Source organism: Equus przewalskii, chromosome 17, assembly GCF_037783145.1.
Source record: "Equus przewalskii isolate Varuska chromosome 17, EquPr2, whole genome shotgun sequence".
Lineage (NCBI taxonomy): Eukaryota > Metazoa > Chordata > Mammalia > Perissodactyla > Equidae > Equus > Equus przewalskii.
In genome coordinates this window covers 49,890,212-49,904,637 of record NC_091847.1, presented here as the reverse complement: position 1 = coordinate 49,904,637, position 14,426 = coordinate 49,890,212, and the positions used below count along the sequence as shown (strand labels likewise).

The 14,426-nt window shown below is 35.0% G+C and overlaps 1 protein-coding gene across 2 annotated transcripts in view; it reads left to right on the top strand.

The window, feature by feature from the left end:
- TLK1 (tousled like kinase 1) overlaps nt 1–13,922 on the top strand; it is a 144,109-nt gene extending 130,187 nt beyond the window's left edge. For both annotated transcript variants that reach the window (XM_070580127.1, XM_070580126.1), the window contains 3 exons: nt 1,404–1,515; nt 2,434–2,541; nt 11,014–13,922. In XM_070580127.1, the coding sequence (XP_070436228.1) occupies nt 1,404–1,515; nt 2,434–2,541; nt 11,014–11,190 (397 nt within the window). In that variant the 3' untranslated portion in view covers nt 11,191–13,922. The remainder of the gene's footprint in view (nt 1–1,403; nt 1,516–2,433; nt 2,542–11,013) is intronic.
- The last annotated feature ends 504 nt before the right edge of the window (nt 13,923–14,426 follow it).

The window sequence follows — 14,426 nt, the reverse complement described above, 5'->3', positions numbered from 1 at the left end:
ATCAGTTTTGTCCCTCCCTCCCCTAAGGTCTTAAATGCACTCATCCATTAAATCCTGGTGCTCATTTTTCCTGGAAAGCTTTGTCTCTATCCCTACAATTCCTCCCCTTCTTACTCCTTTTTGCCTCCAGAGATGGCATAGCAGTGTTTAAGAGCCATTCTTGTTTCAGTCACACACACGTAGACCTACGCAAAATATCCACTTTTATTCGTAAAACAAATCTGGCTTTTTACTTGATTTGAGGGGTAGGAAAGGATTTACATCACAAGTAAGTTATTGGTCATCTTTGGTGGTTCTACTTCAAGAAATTTAATCTGTTTTTTAAGAGATCTGTCAACATCCTGCTGAAATTTAAATGATTTTAGCATAGTGAGTATAAAACTAAAAAAAGAGAGTAGATTTGCATTTATCTATATTAGTCCTTTTCAGGGTTTTTAACTTATCTAAATTTTTGATGTTTGAGATATTTGTATCCCTATAGATCTTTTTACTTATAACCTAAGGTGACATTTATTTTTACCTTTCCTTTATCTAAAATTATGAACTTATAAATAGTACTTACAAATGAAAAATAGTATTTTTGAATACTCAGTGTATTTCAGACGCTGCTAGTATTCGAAACTGCATAATGAAAGGAGCTCCTTGAGCTGCTCACAGTCTAGTGTGAGTTGAGAGTGATGCCATCATATGTGAGGAAGAAGGAAAGCTCTGCCTGGAGGGTAGCAGAGAGGGCTTATGGAGGTCGGTGGGGGGGTTCTTGAAGAAGAAAAGGTGCTCACCACGTGAAGTGGAGTGGTTAGGGATTGTCATATTCAAAAGCATGGGGAAAAAAAGTTGTGTGGGGAACCAAGTGAATTGTTTTTGCCTAGCCAGTTAGAGGGGGTGAGTGCAGATTTTGGAAATTTAAGTTGCTGCTAGATTAGGATGGGTCTTGTGTTACAAACGAGATGTGAGGTCTCACCTGGGCGGTGAGTCATGCTGAGATTCCTTAAACAAAAAAAACCACCTGATCAGATATGTGTTTTAGGAAGAGAACTGCCTACAGTTTGAATGCTGGTAAAGGCAGATGGGAGAAGATTTCTTCTACTATTATTAGAGACTTATTCAAATTAGAACATCATAATTTCTAATGATAATTTTTCATTTCTGTAGATAATATATATTTTATATATAAATATATTGCATACTGTATCACAACGTTTTACGCTTTGGCTCTAGAGTGAAATGATACATGGATGTAAATGCTTTAAAAGTTTGGTGATTTTCATTGATAAAATTTCTAAACTTTGTATATGGATAAAATGAGCATTCCAAGATTTTACATTTAGAAAATTTTAAATTATAGATTGCTAATAGTATCTTTGCCTTTTTTCTCCAAAAAAAAAAAAAAAAAAAAACTATAGGTATTTACCTCCTGAATGTTTTGTAGTTGGAAAAGAACCACCAAAGATTTCCAACAAGGTTGATGTGTGGTCAGTCGGAGTCATCTTCTTTCAGTGTCTTTACGGTAGAAAGGTAAGTTAATGTAGACCAGATTCAGCTGTAGAGAGATAAGTTGAATTTTCCCCTCTTAAATGCAAAGTCTCATTAACTTGAAGTCAATTTAAATTCTTCCAAGGAAAGCTAGGCTTCTTCTCTATTTCTTCCTAAAATTTCTATGCATCAGAATTATTTTAATGTCACAACAGTTTACTTGGCCTGCTTTTTGCCTTTTTTTCCTTGAGAAGTAACTCTCTGTCAACAGTGTTAACATTTCCTCCTGTTAAACTGGAGTCAGAACACTTTCCATTATCTTCTATTCTCCCCACTTCCTCACATCCTCTACCCCATGCACACACAGTTTGGCCTAGGCCTAGTTTCCCTCTGTGCTTCCTCAGGGAAATTCCATCAAACTTAATCTCAATTCTTCGCAAACCCCTCTTTATATTAAAGTGGGAACTACAGGTTCCCATAGATGATATCTAATCCCTTCCTCAGTATGGAAAGAGAGGTTAAGGGACTTGTCTGGGAATTCACTGCAAGTTAGGACCAAAACCAGAGCTATTTCATTTATTTTATTCTTTGGGCTTTTTACAGAGATTTCCACTACTTCTTTATCTCTTCTCTAATCAAACTTTATTTTTTAAACATTCAAAGTTTTAAATTTCTTTTTGTTTGTATTTTATCTTTATTACTTATATTGCAGCAGCATTATTTTCTATGGTGTATTTGCAGTGTTTCAGCCATGTTGAGGATTGATTAGATGGGCTTTTGCAGCCTGCTATCAGTTATAACCTGTTTCTATGAGATTGTATCCCAACTTCCAAATAACTGACAGGATTTTTTAGAACACAAATCATTTGTATTTTGGGAATTTATTGACAACAATATCTCTGTTTAAATATTTTGTGAGATAAATTTCTCAACATTTTATTATTGTTGTTGTTTTTTAAGCCATTTGGTCACAATCAATCTCAACAAGACATTCTTCAAGAAAACACAATATTGAAAGCCACAGAAGTCCAGTTCCCTGTAAAACCGGTTGTAAGCAGTGAGGCAAAGGTATTAAGTTTATGTAAATGTTTTTGAAGTAAATGTTATTTCATAAATTGTGCTTAAAACAAAATAAGTACTTAGTAAGTAAAGTAAAAGGGATTGCTACCACAGGAAAGTCTGTCCAGTAGGGGCTGGTGATTTGCTCTGTGAGAAAGAGTTGCTTAGGCCCTTGGTTATGATAGTTTTCATCTTTTAAGGACCCAAATATGGTCCCTGGTTCTTTGTTTGTACCAACTTGCTTTGAAAATTAGGGAAAATCACAAGATCTGGGCCTGTTGTTACCTTTATGTTTTACATATCAGCTTATGTTAATACTGAGATATTTAAGTGTGTAAGAAATAATAAAAGTAGTAATAACTGCCATTTATTTAATGCTTATTATGTGCTAGACATTGTGTTCATACTTTTTATATGTTATCTTTTTAAACTTTTTAAATATAGGTATTTTTGTTATTCCCATTTTATAAAGTAGGAAACCAGGCAAGCCATAGCAAAAGTACCTTGTCCAGAATCAGACCAGCTAATAAAATGGCAGAGCTGTGGCTCAACATATCCGCTTCTCCTAGACTCCAGAATGCACACCTTTGTCCATTATGCTGTGCTGCACTAGCTCTTGAGAAAGCCTGACCTCATCGTCTGCTCTGCTATGTGTAGCAGTCTGTGAATCTATAACAGACAGCTTCCTGTAGTTCTAATTTATAAATGTCTGTGTAATAACATGAAATAGCAAAACTTTTATGGTATTTAATATCTTCCCTTCATCCTGTTGGCCTTTCACATTTGTATTTTTACTCTTGTTTTTTTATACTCATCACAAAGCTCATTTTTCTGTGACTCCCCCATTGGAGTCTTCTCTTTTTTTAAACCCTGTGAAATTCGTAAAAAGCACATGAAGTTCCCGTTTTCTCTGGTATGAATAGGCCATAAGAATAATTCATAAACAGGCATTATATAGTTTCTATACTCTCAGAGTATAGATACGCACTGCTGGATCTTGCCCCTGATCGAGGTCATAGTGGCCTTTGAATTGAAAATGTACTGCTTTTTGTTAATCTCAGTATTTATTGGAACTGTCCTCTATTTCATTTTCTGTAACATCTTTATTGGTTTTTTGCAAGTTGTTTGAATGATTTTTAGAAGATTTTGACAATTAAAAAGATAACATATCCTTTCTTTAAAGCACAATTATTTTCAAGAGGTAAATATGACTCCTTTAAAAAGATTTTGATAGTAACTAGCGTCTAAATTTTGTCTTCCCTTTCTATCTACAGCATCAGTGAGAACAGAAACTAAATTTAGTCAATGCAAGATCCTTTTTTTTTCTTAATACTGACAAAAATGACCAGGAATTAGTGTAGTGTGCCAAAAAGAAGTCCCATTTAGGCATCTCTGGTTCGAGCCTAGGCTCTTTATAGGTGCCACAATCACTGTTTTGGAATCTGGGGAAGGTCACATTGTTGGTTTTTCTAACCTCTTGTCCTCCTTCACCAAGTACCTCCGTTGACCTTGTGTGGGCATCTTAAGTACATTACTCCTCACAGACTTTTTAACCTTGCTGTTGGTACTTTTCATCCTCTCACACTCTGTCTTCAACATATCAGTCACTCTTGAATTTCTTTCCTCCATCTTAATCATTTTCAGAGTGGTCTCTGAAACTTTTTTTATTTATTAAAGACTTAAAAAGATAAAACCTATGGGATCAGAAAGACTTCTGATGAATGTGAGTAAGCTAACCATGGTATGATAATGGGAAGAGCTAGTTTGTTTTTAGAGAAAAAAATTACTTTTAATAAATATCAGAGCAAAGAAAATGCAAGAGTTACTTCTTAATATGGTTAAACTTTGACTTAAAGTTATATATCTTAGTTTTCCTACAGATACTTTAATTCGTGAATTTATGTGGCAATTAAGAATTTCAAGATAAGCTAAGGTTATTTCTAGTGTGAGCAATAAGAAAGGGAAACAATTATCCCTTAAGAATGTTTTATCTTTTGCAAAAAATGTATGAATCTCTCACATATAATATTAGATGAAAGAAACCAGGCAAAGGAGAAAATAATCTATCATTCCATTTATGTAAAGAAATAATAAAAACTCAACTATGGCATTAGAAGTCAGGATAGAGGTTACCCAGGTAGGCTGGGGGCAGAGCCAGTGCCTGGAAGGCGGCATGAAGAGACTTAGCAGGTTCTGGTAAAGTTCTTTTTCTTGAATTAAATAGATATATTCACTTTGTGTTGTACACTTATGATTTGTGACCTTTTTAAAAAATATAAAAAATCTTTATTGAAGTATAACGTAAGAAGCTATTCTCAAGGATAGAATATATAAAGCCAGTTTGAGAAGGAAAAAAGATAGTGATCTACGGACAGCTGATCTTCAACAAAGGTGCCAAGAAGATACAGTAGAAAAGATAGTCTCTTCCATAAATGGTGTTGGGAAAACTGGACAGCCACATGCAAAAGAATGAAGGTAGACCACTATCTCACGCCTTACACAAAAATAAACTCAAAATGGATCAAAGACTTGAAGATATGTCCTGAAACTATAAAACTCCTGGAAGATAACATCAGTAGTACACTCTTTGACGTCAAACTAAAAAGGATCTTTTCGAATACCATGTCTTCTCAGACAAGGGAAACAAAAGAAAAACAAATGGGAGTTCGTCAGACTAAAGAGCTTCTGCAAGGCAAAAGAAACTAGAATCAAAACAAAGAGACAACCCACCAATTGGGAGAAAATGTTTGCAAATCATATATCTGACAAGGGGCTAATCTCCATAATATATAAGGAACTCACACAACTGAACAATAAAAAACAAACAACCCAATCAAAAAATGGGCAGAGGATATGAACAGAGATTTTTCAAAACAAGATGTACAGATGGCCAACAAACACATGAAAAGATGTTCAATGTCACTAATCATCAGGGAAATGCAAATCAAAACCACACTAAGATAATCACCTTCAGCCTGTTAAAATGGCTATAATCACTAAGACTAAAAATAACAAATGTTGGAGAGGGTGTGGAGAAAAGGGAACCATCATACACTGCTGGTGGGAATGCAAACTGGTGCAGCCACTATGGAAAACAGTATGGAGACTCCTCAAAAAAGGAAAAATGGAAATACTATATGACCCAGCTATCCCACTACTGGGTATCTACCCAAACAACTTGAAATCAACAATCCCAAATAACATATGTCCCCCCATGTTCATTGCAGCACTATTCACAATAGCTAAGACACGGAAACAATCCAAGTGCCCATTGACTGATGACTGGATAAAGATGATGTGGTACATATATACAATGGAATACTACTCAGCCATAAAATGACAAATTCATCCCATTTGCAATAACATTGAAGGACCTGGTGAGAATTATGCTAAGCAAAATAAGCCAGTCTGAGAAAGACAAACACCAGATGATTTCACTCATATGTGGAATATAAACAAATACGTGGACAAAGAAAACAGTTCACTGGTTACCAGGGGAAGAGTGGTGGGGGGGAACCTATGTGGTAACAGACAAGAAATAATGTGCAACTGAAATCTCACATTGATGTAAACTATTTATGAACTCAGTAAAAAAAAACAGTCATTATTATATTCCATTATTCCATTATTTAGGTTTTTCAAAAGTGTCCTGATACACAGTGTTAACCTAGGAAATGAAAACACCAATAGAAGTGTCACTTCAGTATTCCTTTCATCTAAAGAAAGTCTTTATGCTCAACAGGAAAAAAATATTATGGCCAAAAATGGCATAATTACCTCTGGCCAAACTATGCTGATAATAAAATGGAAGGAGAGTGAGAGGATTGTTTTAGCAGAAGAAAAATTCTAGAAGAAAAAAAGTCTCCAGAATTTTCTAAGAAATTCAGCTTTCCACATTCAGCATGGTACTGGAAATCCTAGCCAGAGCAATTAGGCAAGAAAAGGAAATAAAAGGAATCCAAATCAGAAAGGAAGAATTAAAACTGTCACTATTTGCAGATAACATGCTATTATATGTAGAAAACCCTAAAGACTCTACAAAAAAACTGTTAGAACTAATGAACGAATTCAGTACAGTTGCAGGATACAAAATCAATATACAAAAATCTGTTGTATTTCTCTACATTAATAAACTTATGAGAGAAAATAAAATAACCCATTTACAGTTTCATCAAAAAGAATAAAATACCTACAAATAAATTTAACCAAGGAGATGAAAGACCTGTATACTGAAAACTATAAGACATTGATAAAAGACACAAACGGAGGGGCCAGCACCATGGCTTAGTGGTTAAGTTCAGCGTGGTTTGCTTCGGTGGCCCCGGTTGAGATCCTGGGCGTGGACCTACACCACTGATCAGCCATGCTGTGGCACATATAAAATATATAAAATAGAGGAAGATTGGCACAGATGTTAGCCCAGGGCTAGTCTTCTCAGCAAAAAAAAAAAAAAAAAAAAAAAGACTCAAATGGAAAGATATTCTATGCTCATGGATTGGTAAAATTAATATTGTTAAAAAGTCCATACTACCCAAAGCAATCCACAGATTCAATGCAATCCTATCAAAATTCCAATGGCTTTTTTCACAGAAATAGGACAAACAATCCTAAAATTTCTGTGGAACCACAGAAGACCATGAATAGCCAAAGCAATCTTGAGAAAGAAAAACAAAGGTGGAGGCATTATGCTTCTTGATTTCAAACTATATTTCATAGCTGTAGTAATCAAAACAGTATGGTATTGGCATAAAAACAGACACATAGATCTATGGAAGAGAATAGAGAGCACAGAAATAAATCCACACAGGTATGAGTGATTAATTTACAACAAAGGGCGCATGAATATACAATGGAGAAAGGCAGTATCTTCAATAAATGGTGCTGGGAAAACTGGACAGCCACATGCAAAAGAATGAAACTGGACCACTATCTTAGACCATACACAAAAATTAACTCAAAATGGATGAAAGTCTTGAACATAATACCTAAAACCATAAACCTTCTAGAAGAAATGTAGACAGTTAAGCTCTTGACGTGAGTCTTGGAGAGGATTATTTGGATTTGACACTAATAGCAAAGGCAACAAAAGCAAAAATAAGTGGGATTGCATCAAATGAAAAAGCTGCTTGCACAGCAAAGGAAACCATCAAAATGAAAAGGCATCCTACTGAATGGGAGAGAATATTTGCAAACCATATATCTGATGAGGGCTTAATATCCAAAATATATAAAGAACTCATACAACTCAACAACAACAAAAAGTCCAATTTAAAAATAGGCAGAAAATTTAATAGACATTTTTCCGAGGAAGACATTCACATGGCTAACAGGTGCATGAAAAGATGCTCAACATCACTGGTAAATCAGGAAAATGCAAATCAAAACCACAATGAATTATCACCTCATATCTGTTAGAATGGCTGTCATCAGAAAGACAAGAAATGTTGGAGAGGATGTGGAGAAAAGGGAACACTTGGGCACTGTTGGTAGGAATGTAATTTGGAAAACAATAAGGTTCCTCAAAAAATTAAAACTAGAAATATCATATGATCTGGCAATTCTGCTGCTGGGTATTTATCTGAAGAAAAGGAAAACACTAACTCAAAAAGAAACATGCACCCCATGTTAATTGTAGCATTATTTACAACTGCCAAGGCATGGAAGCAACCTAAGTTGTCCATCAATGGATAAGTGGATAAAGAAACTGTGGTGTATATATATACAATGGAATATTAGCCATTAAAAAGAAGGAAATCTTGCCATTTGCAACAGCATGGATGGAGCTTAAGGGCGTTATGCTAAGTGAATTAAGTCAGAAATAGACATACCGTATGATCTTATATGTCAGATCTTTAAAAAAATAAAAAAGAGCTCATGGATATAGAGAACACATTGGTGGTTGCCAGAGGTGGGGGGGAGTGGGGTTGGTTTGGATGAAGGGGGTCAAAGGATACAAATTTCCAATTATAGAATGTCCTGGGGATATAATGTACAGTATGATGACTATAGTTAATAATACTGTATTGTATATTTAAAAGTTGCTGAGAGAAAAGATCTTAAAAGTTCTCATCACAAGAAAAAAATTTGTGCTAATTTGTAATATTAACTAGATTTATTGTGATGATAATTTCACAGTATATACAAATGTTGAATCATGTTGTACACCTGAAACGAATACAATGTTATATGTCAATTATACTGCAAAAAAAAAAAATACCATATGATCCAGCAATTCCACTTCTAGGTAAATACCCCAAAAAACATGAAAGCAGGGACTCACACAGATCATTCATAACAGCATTATTCACAATAGCTAAAAGGTAGAAAAAACTAAAACATGTCAATCAACAGATAAATGGATAAACAAAATGTGGCATATACATGCAGTGGAATACTATTCAGCCTTAAAAATGAACAAAATTCTCATGCATGCTACAACGGATGACTCTTATGCTGAATGAAATAAGCAACACACAAGGACAAATAAATATTGTATGTTTCCACTATAAGGTATCTAGAATAGTCAGATGGTAAAGAGCATAGAATAGTGGTTGCCAATGCTTGGGGGAAGGAGGATTGGGGAGTTATTGTTTAATGGGTACAGAATTTCAGTTTTGAATGATGAAAAAGTTCTGAAGATGGATAATGGTGATGTTGCACAACACTGTGAATGTACTTAATGTCACGGAATTGTACACTCCAAAAGGATTAAAATGCTACTTTTTATATTATGTATATTTTATTGCACTTAAAGAAAGAATGCAGCTTTCCAGCAGTAAGTTTAAATGGTAGCAAAAATAATTTAGACTATATATGCAAAAGAATGAAAGTTAACCATTATATTAGACCATACACAAAAAATAACTCAAAGTGGATTAAAGACTTGAATGTGGGACCTGAATCCATAAAACTCCTGGAAGAAAACATAGCACACTCTTTGATGTCAATCTTAGCAATATCTTATTGAATACTGTGTCTCCTCAGGCAAGGGAAACAAAAGAAAAAATAAACAAATGGGACTACATCAAACTAAAAAGCTTCTCCATGGCAAAGCAAACCATCAACAAAATGAAAAGACAACCTACCAATTGGGAGAAAATATTTGCAAGTCATATATCTGATAAGGGGTTAATATCCAAAATATGTAAAGGACTCATACAACTCAACAACAAAAAAAGCCGATTAAAAACTGGGCAGAGGATGTAAACAGACATTTTTCCAAAGAAAATACACAGATGGCCAACAGGCACATGAAGAGATACTCAACATCACTAATTATTAGAGAAATGCAAATCAAAACCAGAGTGAGATACCATATCATGCCTGTCAGAATGGCTGTTATTAAAAAGACAAGAAATAACAAGTGTTGGTAAGGATGTGGAGAAAAAGGAACCCTCAAACACTGCTGTGGGAATGTAAACTGGTGAAGCCACTATGGAAAACAGTATGGAGATTTCTCAAAAAATTAAGAATAGAAAACACCATAAGATCTAGCTATTCCACTTCTGGATATGTATCCAAAGAACATGGAAACAGGAATTTGAAAAGATACATGCACCCTCATGTTCACTGCAGCATTATTCACAATAGCCAAGACTTGTAAACAACCTAAGTGCCCATCAGTGGATGAATGGATAAGGAAGTATATAATGGACTACTACTCAGCCATAAAAAAAGACGTATCATGCCATTTGTGACAACGTGGGTGGACCTTGAGGGTATTGTGCAAAGCAAAGTAAGTCAGATGGAGAAAGACAATTATTGTATGACTTCACTCATGTGGAAGATAAACACATTAATATGGAGAACAGATTGGTGGGAACCAGAAGGCAAGGGGGCAGGGGGAAGGGCAAAGGGGCACATGTGTATGGTGATGGATGCCAACTAGACTTTTGCTGGTGAACGTAATGCAATCTACAGAAGTTGAAAAATGATGTACACCTGAAATTTATATGTTGTAAACCTGTATGACCTCAAATAAATAAATAAATATAAAAGATGATGTGGTGTGTATATATATGATGAAATACTATTCAGCCATAAAAGGATGAAATCTTGCCATTTGTGACAACATGGATGGATCTTAAGGGTATTATGCTGAGAGAAATAAGTTAAACAGAGAAAGCCAAATACAGTATGATTTCACTCATATGGAGAAGATTAAAAAAACAACAAACAAATGCTTAGACACAGGGAATAGATTGGGTTACCAGAGGGGGTGGGCGAAAAGGGTACAAGGGCACATTTGTACAGTGATGGGAAAAAAAAAAGTTAGACTATAAAGTGAACCACTAGGGGCTATGAGTTAAAAGTTGAATTTGGAATGAGAATTTTCTTGCTGCAGAAAAACATTTTTTAAGGCTTGAACCTCTAATAAAATGAAATCTATTTATTGTCTTAACTTTGTCCATCCTTCTAAAGGGTTCAGTTGATTGATATTTAAAAGGGGGCCTTAGATGACTTTTTTTTTTTTTTTTAAAGGCCTTTATAAGACGCTGTTTGGCATACCGAAAAGAAGATCGATTTGATGTGCACCAACTGGCAAATGACCCATACCTTCTCCCGCACATGAGAAGATCAAATTCTTCAGGAAACTTACACATGGCTGGGCTGACAGCATCCCCTACACCCCCTTCTTCAAGCATAATTACTTACTGACTTCCCTCCAAAACTGGCATGATATCTTTGAATTGCTTCCAGATGCACACTTGAGTTTGAGAGCATTTGAGTGTTTTTGTTGTTTTCTTTTTTACACAGGACATGGTTGAGAACTGTGATGAAGTTCTTCATAGCGTCATTTGTATGAGACTGGATCATGGACAATGAATAAATGTACACTTCTGACTATAACCTGGAGCAGTGAAGGATGACGGCCTGTTGCACAGAAACAGGAGTACCATGTTAAGATAGAAGAAAAATGGTTTTTTGTTTGTTTGGGGGAACACTGTAAATAACGTTTATAATACTTAAATACATTTGGTTGTTACTAGAGAGTTCTAATATGAAGGGTAGTTTTTCATTATTTAAAAACACATGAAAAAAATATGAGACATATTTCTCACACAAGAACTATAGTGCCTGGATACATTCTTCAGCATTCGGCAGTTACCTGCTGAAACCAAAGTAAGAACTGAATGACAGTGACAGTTGTGTTTTATAGTAATAGAATGTGAGAGTTAGACTCTGGACAAAGTTAGACTTTGTCATTTGCTTGTTCTGGCTTTTACCAAGTTGTACCTCGAAATCATGTCCGTTTTTTTCACTGGTTATGTTAAAGGGAGAGCTCAGATACTTTACACCCTTGACAAAATGAGCTGCTTGTTTTGAAATCAGTTGAATTCACTAAATTGTAATATCTCCAGTGTTTTCAACATGTTACAATTAACAGATATTTTTCTTTTATTACCAGGCCTTGTTCATTAAAACAAGTGACAGTATGTAACCAAATGCAGACCAGTTCTATGCAGGATAATGATAAATTCCCTTCTAGCTCTATTGTAAATTGTTGTACAGATGTCGTATTTCAATTACCAAGTTTCAGCAGCTTATTCTTGTACAAATGTTTAAAAATAGGGCTTTTCTAATTGGATATTGTATTTTTTTTAAGTCTTCTTGAAGGCGCTTTAATTGCTGCTAAATGATGTTGCTTCTTTGCTAAAAAATCGAATGACCTCCTTAAAGGTGCAAGTCGACTGTACATCATAGAGTGATATTAAAAGCGGACATTCATTAACAATCAAGGCATGTAAAACTGATCCATGTTGGACTTGTAGAGTTCTCTAAATCAGTTTCTTGGGTTCTAGGGCTGTGGAGCACATAGATACTAGATTTATAAACTGTTCATGGTTATTCTACATTTCTAGAAGGTTCTTATCAGCAAGATGGGATGATGGTCCCATAAACAAGTTTCTTGTGGTTTGTACAGATTTGTTAAAATGTGAACATTTTCTAATTGCCTTGTATGGTAGAAACCATTATTTTTCAGGATGCTGTATTTCACTCCTGTAAGATTATTTCTTTATTGTCACATTCATAATGCTGATACTTACATGTAAGTTGTCCATGTTGCCGAAAAGGAGGCTATAACTTACAACAGATTCTCCTTAATATTGTACAGTTAAACTGTGGCTCTTATTTCTGATGTTGCAAGCCATTTTGTTTCTTCGTTGTATATAGACACATTGTCTCTTTAAGATGCTGCTGAAATTGTAGAGAATGTAGCCAAAACAGTAATAAACAATGACAGTTAAAATTTAAAGACTATGAAAATTACATTCGAAGGGAGCTTTCAAGATTTAGGGTATTGACTGATTTGGCTCCTTTACTTAAGAATCAGCTGAATAAATCCTTTAAGTATACTTCAAGACAAGTATAAAGTGTTTCAAGCTGTTAAAGTAAACCTAATAACCATTATCAAGGCTAATCCTAGGTAAGTAACACTTAGCACTATCAGGAATGGCGTAAGGGCTATACCTGCTCCTCTGTAGATTAAGATAGAAATCCTATAAAAAAAATATTGACACAGTAATGAAATGTTAGCATTGATTGAGTGCTTTAGGTGCTGCCCGAAAATTTTTCAGTTTTGTTGTTTTGGGTTTTTATCTTTCCAAATCATAAAGTGCTATGTTCATATAGTAACTATTATTTGAAGTCCTGAATTAAAAGAAAATGCCCAGTTTTGCTTAAAATTTTGGTGAGAGATTAAGTGGACTGTACATCTCACATGAAGTTGAATTAGTATAGACCTAGCCTAGATCACTGCTTTACCATATTAATTTCAAATGAATGAAAATGACTGCTGCTGTCAAAATGTAGGAAAGGAGGAAAACAAGCCATAAAACTGCTTCCCTGACCTGGGTTTGGTAATCATTTAGAATCAAAGATGTATTGGAGATGAATTAACTCATAGACTGTCTCTTCATCTTAAAGTTTTCCAAACAAAAGCTATAGGTTTAGGGTACTATGTCAGTTACCCAGCAAGTACAAGATGGCCAGCTGAGCCAAATTGAATAATTTACTGTTATCTTCACGTGGGAAATCGGTGTCTTTCACTAAATAATTTCAGTTGTTCTGGCGATCTTTGGCTCTAATATCCTTTGAAGCTTAAATTGTTTTCTGGTCTCTTGAATTTTGTCTTCAGAATTAAAGCATGTCTTGTATCCCTAAGACAGTAGCCAAGGTCTTCTCCCTTTGAGAGTCAGCACTGATGCAAGGTAAAATGTACAGTTTTTGCATATAATTTTAAAGTTTCTTCGATGTGAATTAGCTATAGTGTGTGCATGTTGAGAGGAAGTAAGGGTAGAAATCATCCTAATAATCTGTAAGTCGGGGAGTTGGGTAGATACTTGGTTGTTTTTCAAAAATAAAGTCTCGGTCTATTTTTTTCCTTACTGGCTGCCATCCCCTTCTCCTAAAAAACAGAACTCTTTCCGGTTAAAGGGACATAAAATGTGAACAAATACTTTTACAGATACCTCATTACATGAAGCCAAAGTGGTGGAGAGCTTCAGTGAAACATTTTAAGAGTATATTGTTTGTTTTGCTGTTCATCGTTACTTATTAAATGCAATAATGTTGATTATCATCAGATGTTATTAGCTATGTTTTAGTGGCAGTGCAGACTCTGCTGTCCTTTTAGATTGTTAGTTTACTGTAGAATTTAATTACATTGCTGTTGGATTTGTGTGTGAAAAAAGACAGTCTTATTTATACCTTTAAAATCACATTGGCAGATCTTTCTCTAATCCCACTTTAAATTTTGACGTGTTAGGTGATAATTTCCCTCCCAAATATACTAAACTTTAATGTTCTGTAGGCTTAATCTAATTCAAAAAGTGCGTTTAGGGGCCAGCCCTGTGGCTGAGGGGTTAAGTTCACGTGCTCTGTTTCAGCGG